Here is a 15,513-nt window from a genome sequence, read left to right as displayed (position 1 = left end):
GGTTTTGCTGTTTATAAGATGAAATTTTTTATTGATATAGCCTGTGTCTTCATTTGTCCACTTTATGACTCCTTTTTGAATTTGCAAAATCATGAAATCATACAATTAGAATAGAAGAGGGGTTTTAAGATTTCGAATAAAGTAAATAACAAGAACTTAATGTGTAATTTACCTATAGTACCCATTATGCCACATGACCGTGAAATTGGGTTGAATCTTATAAATAAGAAGAAAAAAATGCAGAGTTCACAAATAATGATTTTTTATTTTCATTTTGTGCATACATAATTATACTTGTCAAAACATTGAGCATCATTCATTCCTTTATGAGAAACCGCGTATGTAGCACAGTTTTCTCCCTCAGTTCCAGTATTATCTGGTTGTCCCTTGATCCAATGACTGTAATGAAGTTCCTCAGCCTTCGAAACAGATATAAACTTTCCTTCTTGTTGAGAATCACTTGCACCAAGCCAAATCTGATCCGAGAGGCCTATAAGATGACGTTAAAACCTTACTCAATGTTCATAACTATTAATATTTTTTTTAAGTTTCGATTAAAAAAAAATAGATCATATAATATACAATTAAAGTATAAGAGTTTTGGGAGTTAACAAGATTCCAGTTCTCCAAGGCCAGGACTATTTCCCGAGATATAGCCGAGTGAAATGGACCTGTTCGAAAGGAACTGGAATCTTGCTAACTCCCTCAATAATATACTTTTTATCTGTTTCATTATACCGATACAAAAGTAAAAACAACTAAGAAACTTATTGTTCACAGAACAATAAGAGGTCTTTCGACTTTCTTTTAATTTCAAATTTTTATATCTGACTCTTTAAAATTAATTTCCATGAAAAAGAAACCAGATTTGTCTTAAAGCATAGAAAAAATGAAAATTAAAAAAATGGAATGACCTTGACCTTTGACCTAGAGAAAATATTCAAGGTCAAAGGTCAAGGGTCATAATGCAATTGACCCCATGCTTCTATGACTAATAGTTTTCAAGTTATAAGGTCTAATAGTAAGTACACAGAAGGTAAAGGGCAGTAACTCACATAAAGGTCATCAGATCCTTTTGCACTCATACAGTAAAATTAGGCCTAAAGTCCTTTAAGACATTAGTGAAGGTTTGGTGTCTCTACGGTCTACAGTTTTGGAGGAGTAGCGATAACAAGGTTTTTCACATAAGGGTATATAACTTTTAAAAGGGTTAATCTCAGAGGACAAGAATGAAATCTTTGAAATAGTTTTAAGAGTGCATTTTAATGAGACACAGACAGATAACATAAGTTGAAAGAGACTTAAATAGCTTTATTTCTCAATTTGGAATGACCTTGACCTTTGTCTTTTACATAAATTTTAAGGTCAAAGATCAATGAATCTTATGCAGTTGGCCCCATGTCTCTACGACTCGTTTTTAAAATTCTTAATTAAGGTCTTTCGTTGGAACTTCTACTGATTCTGATGATTAAGATTATTCTTATTATTCTTTTTTTTTTTGTTTTCTTCCTAGACGCCAAATTTGACGCTTCATATCTTCCTCATTCCTGAACGGATTTTGTTCAAATTTTCAGGGCTTTTAGATTTTTCAAAACCCTTTTAGAATACTGTTTCCAAATTCGGAAATTACCTTCTATTAAGGAGTTATTGCCCTTTGATTAAATTTTTCATACCTCCAATTTCCAGACAAAGGCTCAGAAAAGGTAATAATTGGAGCACAAAACCCTTTGAAATTGAGGAGAGGAAGTATTGAAGTTGTGCACATCGGTTTTTGTTTTTTTGATTTTTGCATTAAAAATGGCGCTAGAGAGAGGTCAAAATCTAGATCACGTAAAAAAGCAAAAAATTCGACACATTTTCCTTTATATCTTAAAAACAAAAAATATTTTGTTAAGACATGTAGAACAAAAGTTGTCCATAATTGCAAGGGATTTCATATAATACTATTCAAAAGGGGCTGGCCCCTTTAATTAGGGATCTAGGGCGCTTGAAAGTTTTTGATTTATAACTCAAAAACGGTAAATTTTTCGATCTGGATCATACGGTCAAATTTTTTTCTTTTACACCTTTTTGATCTGATGAAAATGTTGTTTTGTTCGATTATACAGGGGGTATTGCGTTATACGTAGTAGAAAGCAGGCCAGGTAAACAGGTAGCGTTTTCCAATCGGAAAGGAAATCAAGCCTCTTCATGTGTTTAACTTAAACAGACTTGCCATCAATTATATGCCCAAGGGTATTTAATGTTAATTTTCTTTTAAATAAGGTTTTAAACGTGCTTTATGATTCGCTATTAAATTATCTATTACAACTAGACTTTCTTTTCTTATTTTTTAGTTAGTTAAATAGTGTTCAAAAGCGGAGAATATAAAATCTTTTTATACGTTTATTATTACAACAAACTATGTACTAAGTAATTTTAAACTGTATGCATTGAATAATTGACATCATTAGCTGTATGCATATTACGATCTCTAAGTTATGCGTCAGCTCGGTGTTTTCAGTTATGTAACATAACCATGATAGTTTTCATTCATCGTCCCCGCAATTCCATTCGGAAAATTATAAATGTGAATTAAGATAAATATTATGAGACTTTTTCCCATTCAAATTCATTTCGATGAACGAACAATTTTATTTAGCAGTACAAGACTTGAGTGTTCTATATAATACCGCCATCTTAAAATGCCTTAGATTTTATTTTTAGTACAAAACTTTACTTTTCATTTTGATGATACATTGCGTAAGGACTAGCGATCTGCAGTTACTTTACTTGAACAATAATTGATTTCAAATAATAAATCCGTTTTCAATAACAAAATTTTCTCATACACATTTTTCCCTATCACAGATTATTTCCCATATGGTTATACCAACTTTAAACTTTTAAAAAGAATCTTCCGGATCATATGGATAGAATTATAGTCAATGAAATGGATTAAACTTCGATAGGTTCATGTAACTCTGGCACGTCTAAACTTCATAAGCGACTTCTGTGCTGCGCAATGCCTATTCATATTACAGGTTTGATAGTAAAGTTGAAAAAATAATTTAAGATTTTAAAGCAATGAATCAAACTTAATTTTTTTTATAATTAATTCAAAACCCGTAAATTATTTTGTTAAGTATAGCATGTATAATGTGCTAACATTTAATTTTCATTTGTTCCGTGATTAAATATTGGTAGCAGGTTATACATGTAAGAAGTAATAAACCTGCATTGTATTTCCAGAACTGAAAATTTAAGAACTTTTATTACAATCTGCAGGTACTGAATATTACAAATTTATCATTATTACATGTAATTACTACATTTTCACGACTTAATTTTAATTGTTAAAATCATAAGCGACAGCATAATCAAACCATTTGTATCCTTTACCGTATATACATCATGTACATGTAATTGAGTATTTTCTTTAAAATAATGAACTTGTATCTTACGCTCATTATTTTTCTTGGTTAAAAAATACATGAATGAGAGAGAGAGACTCGCCTTGCTCATATACATACATGTATTTTATATCATATAGTTCTTGTATCAAATATATTGTCTAATTTATTCTATTAAACGTAATCTCCATTTCCTATTTTAATTAAATTTATTTATAGATATTATTCAACTTCAAGCACAATATGTAGTACATGTACTAAAATGAAGTCCATGCACGGGTGGTGTAGTACATCCGGCATTTTCTTTAATTCTTTAATCTTTCATCCATGCGCTTCCTCCTTCTCGGAAAGAAATGTAAATAGATTGAACGGCATGTATAAACCCATATTGTTTCGGCCTAACGTGTTTTTGATCATGATAGGCAACCTTGGGGGATATAAAATGAAGATAATGTAGAAAAACGATTAGCTAAATTAGGAGGGAGTCTTTAAAAAAATATTCTCACGAACTTCTGGGCAAGAATGAGAACCCATACTTACGAAAGCTTCCTGATATACATGAAATAAAGATTACTATTTTTCAAATCATGACCTAATTAGGTATTCAAAATTTAAAATAGGAAGATGTACCACCGCAAACAAAGTAATTGTGTATTTTGGGGGTGGGGTGGGGGTGGATGTGTTAGGAATAACGTTGTCTTTTTCACTGTCCAGCTGTCCTTCTGCCTCTCAAGGTTTTCCCAGGCCAGGCTTTAAATTTATGTAGAATCTGGGAGCTCACACTACTCGATACAAAGATTTCCAATGGCTCTAGGGTGTGTCATGGCATTGGTTCAAGGCAATATTACGGCAAATTTAAGGTCACTAGAGAAAGAGTTAATGTTTTGTCCGAGCCATTTATATATGTAATCGAGAATATCTGGAAGCTCATACTTGATACAGAGATTTCTTGTGAGAAAAAGGTTTTGTATTATTTTGACTCAGAAAATAGTATAAATTCAATCTGGCCTTTGATCGACTGCTTATGGTCCTCCGTTTTCAGATGACTAAAAATAATGCCATTTTAACAAATTCAGGGTCACTGACAAAAAAAGCTGTAAAATGCCTGTCAGGTTTATGAATTTCTAATCAAAAGAATTGTTTGAGATTGCGCGTTTGTCTTGACACAGATTTAAGGTAATTCTGTATAGAGATCAGGGTCACCTACAGAAAAAAATATTTTCTTTTCCACACTACGAATTCATAAATAAAAATCATTGGAAGATCGTACTTGAAACATAGATTATTTATAATTAGAAGATGTGTCATGACCTTTATGAAGGCAAATCAAAGTCACAGATCATGACAGAGAGAAAAAATGTTTAACCATAACTTTGTAATTAAGATTCACAAGAGGCTCATCCTTAGAATAGAGGTTGTTCTTGTAAAAATGTGAAGTGACCTGTCCGCAGCTCCAACGGAAGACCTACTCGTTGCTTTGCAACGAGCTCGGCTCTAGTTATTTGTAAAATTCAAAAACTTTCAGGGGCAATAACTCATAAAAGGGCTCTATGGATCCTTTTGCAATGAATAGATTGAAAGATCCTATCAAGTAGTCAAAGACATGGTGAAGGTTTCATACCTATACGGTTTACGGTTTCGGAGGAGTAGCGATAACAAGCATTTCTTGCGTAAAGGGCGATAACTTCGAAAGGGGTCAAAGTTCAAACTTCTTGGGTCGTTTTTCGGAATAACTTTAAATATCCAATATCATGAACTATTAAATGTACCGATAAGTCTTGTGGTTTCAAAAGAACGGCAGAAAAAGAATAATAAACATAAGCATTTCAATAGATCTCTCCACAGAAAGGTGGAAAGACCTAAAAATAAAGTTTTTGAAAGACGGGGAATTAGCTTTCAGAGCGGGAATTAGCACACTTGACTTACGCACGGGGATACGTCCATTAACATATCATACCGATAAAAAAGTAAAATCAAGAGAATTACAGATAACCGGGGATGAACTTTAAAAGCAGCAATTATCTCATATGCCTAAAGCACAGGGTTTAGTCCATTCACAGTGATTCCAAAGGAATTTATCACATTTTACTACCTATAATTTTTATATAGGGAAAAAAAACAGTAAATATGTAATAGATAAAAATAAAAGGAAAAACAATTTAATATTATTTTCTTTGTTTTTATAAAGAGCAATAATCAGATGGAGATATTACATATATTCTATAATGTATTTATTTAAACACTGACAGTCATAATATTGTTTGCTTTGACAGTGTATAAAATATTATAAATTCATAAAATTGTACCTCGTAATTGTATCTGGTTATCAAACCATTTTTTCTTCCATTGCATTTTGAAGCTCCATCATTTCTGCGCCCATCAGATAACGTGCAGACTATACAATTTAAAAAAAAAATGTGTTTTGAATAGCGTTTAAGAAATATAACATCATATGATATCATAAATAATTATTTCGCATCAAATTTTTGCATATTAGTAAAAAAAAAAATTTAGCCTACTCTTTTTGACTTTCAAGCAGCGCACCTGTGCTTTAAAGAAAAAAATGTTCCAAACATCTAATTTAATGAAAACAATCAATTACTTTCGACAGTAAATAAATTCGATTAAGTTATGAAATATACTTAAAATAATAGGGATTGAAATGCTAAGTTTTAATTAAAATAAGCGTACAAACATGTATGTAGATTCTAGTCATACCATTGCTTGTTTAAATGTAGCTGTGGATGTTGAAAAATAATAACATCTTCTTTGGTAGGAGACCCACCCTTTTTCACAAGTTGCTACCGAATCTGAAAGGAAAGGGATAAAGCAAATTTGTATCGAAAATAGAAAAACTGCCATATGCCTTCATCTTCATCTTCTAAAGAAAGAATCGTTTTAACGTCCGAATTTTGACCCTCGATCACAGGTGCTTGAGGACAGGACACCCCCCCCCCATATGGCCCCCCGGGCCTGTTGGACTTTTTTTCACATAAATTGTATATGGATGATACATTTGTGATATAATCTATCCTATCAATTCAGAAAATGTGCTTAAACTTACATTTTATAAAAAAAAAAAATATCTACCCTCTCTATATATAAATTAACAAGATTGTCAACTTCGTCTGCAAACCGGAAGGCACTGGCGAGAATTTTGGTTGAATCGTCTCATAAATCTAAGCAAAGCCCTAAAATCAACAACTCATATTGTAGATTGAATATTCTTTTCATTAACCACCAGCTCTCATGAAGGTTAGGGTACTTTAAAAGTCGTTATGACCAAGTTTTCGAAAGGATGTCAGGCTACAGTCTGCGTTTTTGCTTAGTGAACGGAAGTGGCGAGGAGACGACTTTTTACCAAAATACACACTTCTGCAGAAGGTCTGAGACACTGTTTTGAAGTAAACTTTTGAAGAAATTTGGTTGATATACACTTTAATGTAATGTCTTTCAAATGTATTGGGAGAATAGAGTTCTAAACAGCTGATGTGAAATGAAATTCTCTAATTATTTTTCAAATACCTGATTTGCATGTGAGAGTTATGCCCTTTTAAAAATGCAATTTATAAAAAATATCTTCTTTTCCTTAAATATTTGTGTAAATCTACAAAACGTTTGAAAATAAAATTTAAAAAAAAAATAGAATTTGATGAAAAATTCGTTCAAAAAAAACAAGAATATATCTATTGTTGATATTTTACACGCATATTTAGGTACATGTGTAACATCGGATATTAGTCCTCTCCTCATTACTTCCGTTCAATAAGCTTTTTACGGAGTTTGCAACCTTGTTGATTTTTATATAGAGAATGTAGGGTACATATATAGATTTAATAGAACGTTTGTGTTAGGTAATTTTTCGATTTCCTGGTAAAGATCTTATCACAAATATGGCAATGAAAGATTTTTTATGAGAAAAAAAAATCGAAAAAGCCCAGGGGTCTATATCAAGGGGGGGGGGGGGGGGGGGGGGGGTTGTTCCTGTCCTCAAGCACCTGTGCCCTCGATAATTTACCAAAAAAATATAATTAAAGATTTTCTACATATTTCTGCCTCAATCTTTCCATCAAACATTGTAGTTTATTGATTTCAATTTCAATTTTTAATTCCATGCACTGTAACTAGGTGTTTATTTGATTAATATAGCAGGGGTACGTTGTTTACATCAATTTCTCATAGACTTTAGGCCACACCACCAGTTTGAACGCTAATTTTTAATATGAGCGCATGGATGTTTCAAGTTGTCGAAAATACGGTCAATGCAAAGAGATTAATAGAATCATTCATTACTACGAGTGTGGGATAGTGAAATTCCACCGAGGGGACAAGATTCACAGTCTAGGGCGAGGCTTTGCCGAGTCCTAGACCGTGAATCTTGGCCCCGAGGTGGAATTTCACTATTCCCACACGAGTATGTAATGAATGATTATTTTTCTCGCATTATTTTATCCAAAATAACGGCCTGTCAATGACGTTGCCATGATGGGGCTAAAAAAATATTTTTAATTTTCCATCTAATTAAAAATCTGTAAATTAATCAGAAAGATAAAAACTGGGAATAAAAAACTTATCTATCAGAGAGCGTAAAAGAAGAATCATTCCCCGATCTAAAAATAGTGCCATTAAAAAAGTGAAAATACGACAATATTTTGAATGAAAATAAGTTTATACTAAAAAGTTAAATGACAACAGTTTAATTATGTGTTTTTTTTACATTGTTACAATTTCTTTATATAATGACGGAATGTTTACGTTCTCGTTCGTGGCGTATTAATACACAGTGTAAGACAGAAAAATCTCACACTGTTGTCTCACACCGGACAAGTCAATCTTACACTGGTGATTATGCGAGAAAAACTAGTCATTCACATTCGTGATCGAAATTGAAACAGTCTTGCGCTTATATAGTATTTTCCGAAAAGGTGCAAATTCACGGATACTTGTCTCTATAGTAAAGAAACCTTGTTTACAAATTTCAACCTGCCTTTGACCTCATGAATAACAAAGCACAGAACACTTAACTTAAATTTATTCACTTTCGCGCTTTTATCACCCATGTTATATCGTGTACATGTGTCAGCGAGATATCAATGGTCATTTATTTTCTGGGTGAAATCCTTAATTAGGATACATGTATATGTTAAGATTTTTGAATTGTTATTAAAGGTCATTTCCGTCGATTTTGTTTGATTTATTTCGGTATCTATCAGTATATGCCTTTGTCTCGAAATATACATCGGCGCAATGTTTATTGACTCTTGAAAGATAGAAAAAATGTTTTTTTTTATTTTAGTTAGAACTTTCATAAATTTCATAGATCGTCATTTGAAAAACACTAATTGATCATATCTTTAGAAAATAGCCTGTTTGTTACAAGTGCACAAATGCATACTTCAAGTTGAAAAACATGAAGGGGGAGAAATTGAAATACAGAGCGCTAAAAGACCTACATATAACGGATAAAAAATAACTGGATGACAACATTTACAAAAAATGTACATATAAATTGAATAGATGGAAGCTTCGGGCTTCTTCGTACGACTCTGCAAATGCTAAATCTTTTTACATCGACCCAAAAACTTTTTTTTTCAGATCATTTAAAAAATTCAATGTTCGCAGGTACATGTATTTTTAAAGCATTATGTTTAAAAGCAAGAAAATGCACTTAGAGAGAGAGAGAGAGAGAGAGAGAGAGAGAGAGAGAGAGAGAGAGAGAGAGAGAGAGAGAGAGAGAGAGAGAGAGAGAGAGTTAGTACACGAGTGAATTTCAACAATTATTGAATTCATATATAAAGAAGATAATATTAACTTGTCTGGCAAAAATAAACAGGATTTAGTTCAAAGCAATATTAATGTTATCTCGACTGCACAAAATACACTGACACTGATGTTTCATTTTTCACAAGCGATGATACTGACGTTTTTAATTTTCACTTTCTTAACGATTTATTTTTTGTACACAAAGTTAAGTTTTTTAATCATAATCCAACCGCCTACATATTTTTTTTTTTTTTTTTGTAGCCCTAGAATTTTTAAAATTATATATTTGCTATAAAATAAATTCTTATTATACATGTAAAAGTAATAACCTTAAACAGATTAATTGTCTTTTAAAAATAAGGTTTCTTTCGCGTATGAAAAATAGTGTATCCTGTAATATACGCTCTGTTTACAGATTTAATAAGTCATTCCAAATATAACTCGTAAGTTTAATAGAAAAAAAAACTGCCATATAATTTAATTAAGAATCTATGCTTATATTTTGTCGGTCTCTAATAAGAAATAAGAGGGGGCTTATGTGTCAGTTATTCATAAAACTTAGTACATCTCGAACACACGCTGATGTATTCACACTAATCGCATGCTTGAAAGACGCTCTGCCTTCTCATTCGAATAATAGAGAAGGACCTACAAGTTCAAGTTCAAGTTCAAGTTCAATTTATTCACTCAGACCATATCAATGGTACATGAGGTTCAACAATATGTACAATATATACAAAGAATAATATACAAGATACACGTGAAATGGCGGAAATATTCATATAAAGTAACAAAGATAACTATGGAGGACAGACTTTTTCATATACTCTATTTATGTAACAACATAGTTTAATCAATAATTTGGAGTCAGCAGATCACAACAATTCTGATAATTTGAAAAAATTTGGTCTATTACAATATTTACTGGGAAGATATTTTTTTCTACATTCGGAAAAATATTTGCATTCTAAAATTTAGTGATACTCATCAGCTATTTGTCCATTATTACAAAGATTACATTGTCTATCATTTTTGGGAATCCCAAACCATCTCCCAGTCTCAACTGGAAGACGATGATTTGTTGTTCTTAGTTTAATTAATATTGTTCTAAATTTTTTTGGTAGTAAGGCTAAATATTTTTCAAATCCAAATTCTGTTTTGAAGATACTATAAAAGAGACCTTTAGATGAATCGCGCATATTACTTTGCCACTTCTGTATGTACTGATCTTTAAGACGTTGATCAACTATAGCCTTTAGCCATTTAATATTTATAAAGGTCTGTTCATTCCACACATTTGAGAAGCCACAACTATCAAGTATATTCTTAATACATAAAATCCAAGGGTTCTTATGACTTCCTGTACTGAACTGTTCAAATAAATGTCTATATGTGACATAAACAATCTTATTTTCAGGGCTCACCAATAATTTTGCCCAATAGGATATCATTCTCGAATACACTGTTATATACAAAGGAAAGCGGCCTGTTTCGCCATAAACCATATAACTAGGAGTACTACTTTTTAGATTAAAAATATGTTTCAAAAATTAAAGATGAACACGTTCAATTATATCAATGTTCTCAAAACCCCATATCTCACATCCATACAAAAGTACTGGAGTGACAACTTTATCGAACAAATCAAGCTGGCAATCTACTGGTAAATTAAATTGTCGAATTTTTCGTATAATTCCATACATGGCTTTTTGAGCTTGCTCACATAAATGTTTTTTTAGTTTTACAGAATGAACCTGATCGAGAAAACAGTATACCTAGGTATTTAAATTCGTTCACAATTTCAATAACAGAATTATTGTAGTAAAATACATTTTTAACAGATGGACCTTTCGAAAAAATCATAATTTTTGTTTTGTCTACATTGACAGTCAGTTTCCATTGTACACAATATGAATGAAACTCATTTAGAGCATGTTGTAAACCCTCTGCAGACTCAGACATTATAACTGTATCGTCAGCATAGAACAAAATAAATAATTTAAAATACATCAAAATTTCATTTTCTACAGAGTTTGAACTGCTTGCATTATTAAAAGATAGCCCATGTACATCTTTGCTGGCCAGAAACTCTTCTAGATCATTAATATACATAGAAAACAGGAGAGGTGATAAATTTTCTCCTTGGCGGACACCAATGTTACAATTGTAAAATTCAGATGAAAGACCATTCATAGTCACAAGAGACTTGACTCCATTATACATATTTTTTATAAAAGTAAAACATTTTCCGGTAATGCCATTATTCAACAGTTTGTACCAAAGCCCATTTCTCCACACTGTGTCGAATGCCTGTTTGAAGTCAATAAAAGCACAAAAAAGTTTCTTTTTGAGAGACATCACCATGTTTGTAAGAAAATGTAAACTAAGTATATTATCCAAGGTAGAATAACCTTTCCGAAAGCCAGTTTGGCTTTCGCTTATAAGATTTAAGCTCTCTACATAACATTCCAAGCGTTTACATAAAATGGAGGTAAAAAGCTTACCAAGGCAACTTAAAAGTGTTATTGGACGATAATTTTCTGGATTTGTTGGGTCACCTTTATTTTTAAAAATCGGTTTGACAATACCCGTGAGCCATTCGTCTGGAATTATTCCACTATCAAAAATCAAGTTAAACATTTTTTTATATACAGGCAAAAAAAGTAGCTATTGTTGATGAAATATGTTCGTTTAACAAGTGGTCATAGCCTGCGGCCTTATTATTTTTCAATTTTTTAACTGCACATAAAATTTCTTCCTCACTAATCTCAAAATTCAAAAAATCATCACATACACGGCTATCTGTTGGAAAACTTAGAGTATCAACATCTTCTATGTCATTGTCATGACCTTCATTGATGCCCTTCAGAAAATCAAACATAGCATTAATATCTACAGCACATTTATTTAACGCATTAGGACCATTTAAAAATTTTCCAGTATTCTCTAGTATTTGTTGATCGTAATGATTTCAAGTTTTTTGTTATGCCTTTCCTATAATCTTTTATACATGAATCCATAATCTTTTTATAGTTTTTGCTTTCTAATTGAAGATTAGCTTTTTTTCTAAACAAGGATTTTTACTATTTAATCGCTTTGCCAAATGATATTTCTTTCTCGCGGTCTTACACTCTTTATTGAACCAGGGTTTATTGCGTTTGTTTTCACAATTATCTTTCTTAAAATTACGACTAACCCCAAATGTTGATTTAGCTGTGTTTAAAAATATACCACATAACTTATTAGTAACATCGTTTAAAGTGTCTTTACTAATGTTACTTGTTTCTGTACTACTAGTCAAAATATCTAACTCATTCTCTATGTCCTTGACCTTAGATATATCCATATTCCCTGGGAAATGTTTTGCTTGGTCTTGTGACCATAGTTTTACACGTGACTGATTTTCAACAATGTCTTCACACCTGTGTTCTGTGGAAAGCGCTGGTAAAATAGAAAATGAAACTGGATTGTGCACGTCCGAATACAAGTTACAGAAGTCAGAGATATCAAAATCTTTAATAAATTTAAACATAGGTGCTGTGGCAACCACATAATCCACTGTGCTACTACCCTTACAAGTTAAACCTCCCACGTATTTATCACTGCCAGCACGGCCATTTACAATATAAATGTCATTGTTTTTACAAAAATCAATCATTTTGTATCCAAAGTTATTAACATGGACATCTTGTACTACCCTACGGAGAGGAATCTTAAAGTTATCAAAAATAATGGTTCTAGTCTCTATGGCTGTCTTAAAAAATTCCTCACATTTTTGTAATTGTAACTGAAAATCATCAGCTTCAAACCAGTCATTCAAATTGCCAACTCTTGAGTTAAAATCACCCATTAAACACATATATTTGCTATCTTTAGATATAGAAATAAGTTCACTCTCAATGTCTAAAAAACAATCTGTAGAAGCATATTTACTGCCTTCCGGGGGCAGGTACACGACACCAAATATTACATCTTCATCAGTATTAAAAATACATTTGCTTATCTTAAACCAAAGAACATATTTACAAGTAGTGTTCAATATTTTCACATATTTAACCGAACTATCTCTTACAGCTAAAATAATTCCTCCTGACCGAGTTTTTGACAATTTTTGTCTATTTTTCATAAATAATGTAAAACCTGGAATGTGAATTAAATCAGCGTCATCAGTTTTTGTTTCAGTAAAGCCGATAATATCAAAATTGGAGATGTGATCTAAAAATTCACTGTAATTGAGTTTATTTTTGATTCCACAAACATTTAAACTTAGAAGTTTGATAGAGTTGTTTGCTGACTTCTGACCCTCCGCGCTCTCCTATTTCGTCGGTGTCGAAGATTTCCTAAAGCGTTTGTTTCCTCGTGGGGGTGGTGTAGGATTGTCATTATTGGCAGGCTCGCGGCGCGCTCCGGACGTCCACGGTGTGTTGCTGGAACTCTGGGACATCCTTTGAGTGGGGTAGTTCAGGGAGTTGACGTGTTCCTCTGTATCACTTGGTTCATACATCTCACCATCAATGTACAATTTGTCCACAACAAGTTTCACACGTTTATTGTTTTTCATCGCCTTGCGCATAACTGGATACAACTTGCGCCGTTTCTCCTCTACCTCCGGTGGAAATTGTTCATTCACCCAAATGTTAGATCCCTTAAGTTTGAGAGGGGCACGTTTGCGAACAAATTCACGATCTTTATAAAAGCTAAACTTTGCCACAATGTTCCTTGGCTTGGTTCTGTACTCATCGGGTTTTCCTAAACGATGCACTCTCTCTAAGGGAATTTCATCATGGATTTTTAGCTTGGTTTTCAGGAAATCTCGCAGAACTTCTTCACAGTTTTCATCTCTGTTTTCAGGTATGCCGGTGAATACTAAATTATCCCTCATTGACCTGCTTTTTAGATCGATCACTGATTTATGTAATTCACGCTGACCGTTGGTTAAGTCTGTAATATCATCAGATAATTTCTTGTCTAAATTGGCTGTATCAATTCGAATAGCTTTCAGGTCTTGATCTGCATGTGATTTAACATTCTCAAACATATCACTCATAGACTGAGCACTTGCTTCAATGGACGACACGGTCTGTTTCACATTCTTGACCTCACTCTCAAATTTGTTTACCCTATCATTTAGTGTAGATATGGAGTCGGTTATTGACTGGAAATGTGTCATTTTATTTTCAATCTCACTCAGCCTTTTGTCAAGTGTTGTGTTATTGCTCTCAATGACTGCAAGTCTTGAATTTATTTGCAAAAGAAGTTCATAGATGTAATGGCTGAGCCGGGTTTTTACAGTGAAGTATACGATTTTATGTAATCAATATCATGTATATATTGAAAGTTTCTTTCACAAAAATTCTCTTATGAGTATCTATACAGATTATTTTTGAGGACTTTAGCTATAATATGACAATGTTATGGCTTGAAAAGCTAAAATTCTGTGTTCGAAAAGAAGCGAGAAAGCAGAGTTATGAAGATTCATTCTTTCTTTTTAATTTTTGTCCTTAGCATTCATACATGTAGGTGATTACAGCTATTCTAATACAGAATGAATTACATTTGTTATGTAAACATAGACCTCTAAGATATCAGAGGTGGGATCAGGTCCCATTGAGGCCGACCGGTCACACCGACAATGTGCTCCTTGTCATGAATTGGAAATAACAGAAAAATTCTTTGACAATTCAATGTGTAAATAATGACCTAAAACTAAATTTGGTAGTGATTTAAAGATATCGTTTGCATATATTAGCTGGACACTTGTAGTGCACACATTATTGTTTAAAATTTTCAATTTTTATTTTTCTGTTAATTTGTCATTACAATTATCACAGCATTTACATACCTGCATGAATTTTACCAACGACGAAACTGTAAACAATCAGAAAAAGGAGATGTTCGAACTTGAAATGCATTTTCAACAAAATTGAAAAGCTTTTGCGTTGTGATAAAAATATTCCAAAATTGCTTGTATTTATAGTCTACAGAAATCAATTACATTCCGAATTGACTAGTTAATAAAATTATTTACAATTGAACATTTTCGCCATATGTTTTTTCACCATAATATAACTTTTATGTCTTATTGACAATCAATTTCAGAATTTGAGCATTTATTTGTTAGAACTATTCTTGCATAACCTTAAAAAAGTCTATACACCCAACATTAGTCGATACTTGCGTTTAAATTCATTTCTAACCATAGACACATATTTTATAATTGATTTAAAAATAAATCAAGCCAAGTGCTTAATTCATGGGAAATATTGTGAGATAGATTCCTTTGTTTTTAACATGTATTACATGTAAAAAGAGCATTTTGAATATTCCGCAAATCGAGTAAATCGAACTCAGACATTAC

The 15,513-nt window shown here is 32.2% G+C and overlaps 1 protein-coding gene across 1 annotated transcript; it reads right to left on the bottom strand.

Moving 5' to 3' along the window:
* Window positions 1–245: 245 nt before the first annotated feature.
* On the bottom strand, window positions 246–15,100 carry LOC134272187 (perlucin-like protein). The gene is made up of 5 exons (XM_062754437.1): window positions 14,998–15,100; window positions 6,111–6,202; window positions 5,725–5,787; window positions 613–724; window positions 246–490 (listed from the first exon to the last, which is right to left on the bottom strand). Exons 1-5 carry the CDS (start codon window positions 15,065–15,067, stop codon window positions 270–272), a joined length of 558 nt encoding a protein of 185 aa, XP_062610421.1. The 5' UTR covers window positions 15,068–15,100; the 3' UTR covers window positions 246–269.
* Between the last annotated feature and the right edge of the window lie 413 nt (window positions 15,101–15,513).

Source organism: Saccostrea cucullata, unplaced genomic scaffold (genome assembly GCF_032062105.1).
Source record: "Saccostrea cucullata isolate Sc308-1 unplaced genomic scaffold, CSIRO_AGI_Scuc_v1 ctg2266, whole genome shotgun sequence".
Taxonomy (NCBI): domain Eukaryota; kingdom Metazoa; phylum Mollusca; class Bivalvia; order Ostreida; family Ostreidae; genus Saccostrea; species Saccostrea cuccullata.
The sequence above is the reverse complement of the archived record's forward strand: the minus strand, read 5'-3'. Positions and strand labels throughout refer to the sequence as shown.

Bases quoted from the DNA above. Each gene is read 5' to 3' on its own strand.
- LOC134272187 (XM_062754437.1), bottom strand. From the start codon at position 15,067: ATGCATTTCAAGTTCGAACATCTCCTTTTTCTGATTGTTTACAGTTTC. The intron at 725-5,724 runs GTTTGATAACCA...ATAATGAAACAG, and splicing joins ATGCAATGGAAGAAAAAATG to ATAAAAAGTATATTATTGAG. The intron at 491-612 runs GTTAACTCCCAA...GTCATCTTATAG, and splicing joins CCTTGGAGAACTGGAATCTT to GCCTCTCGGATCAGATTTGG.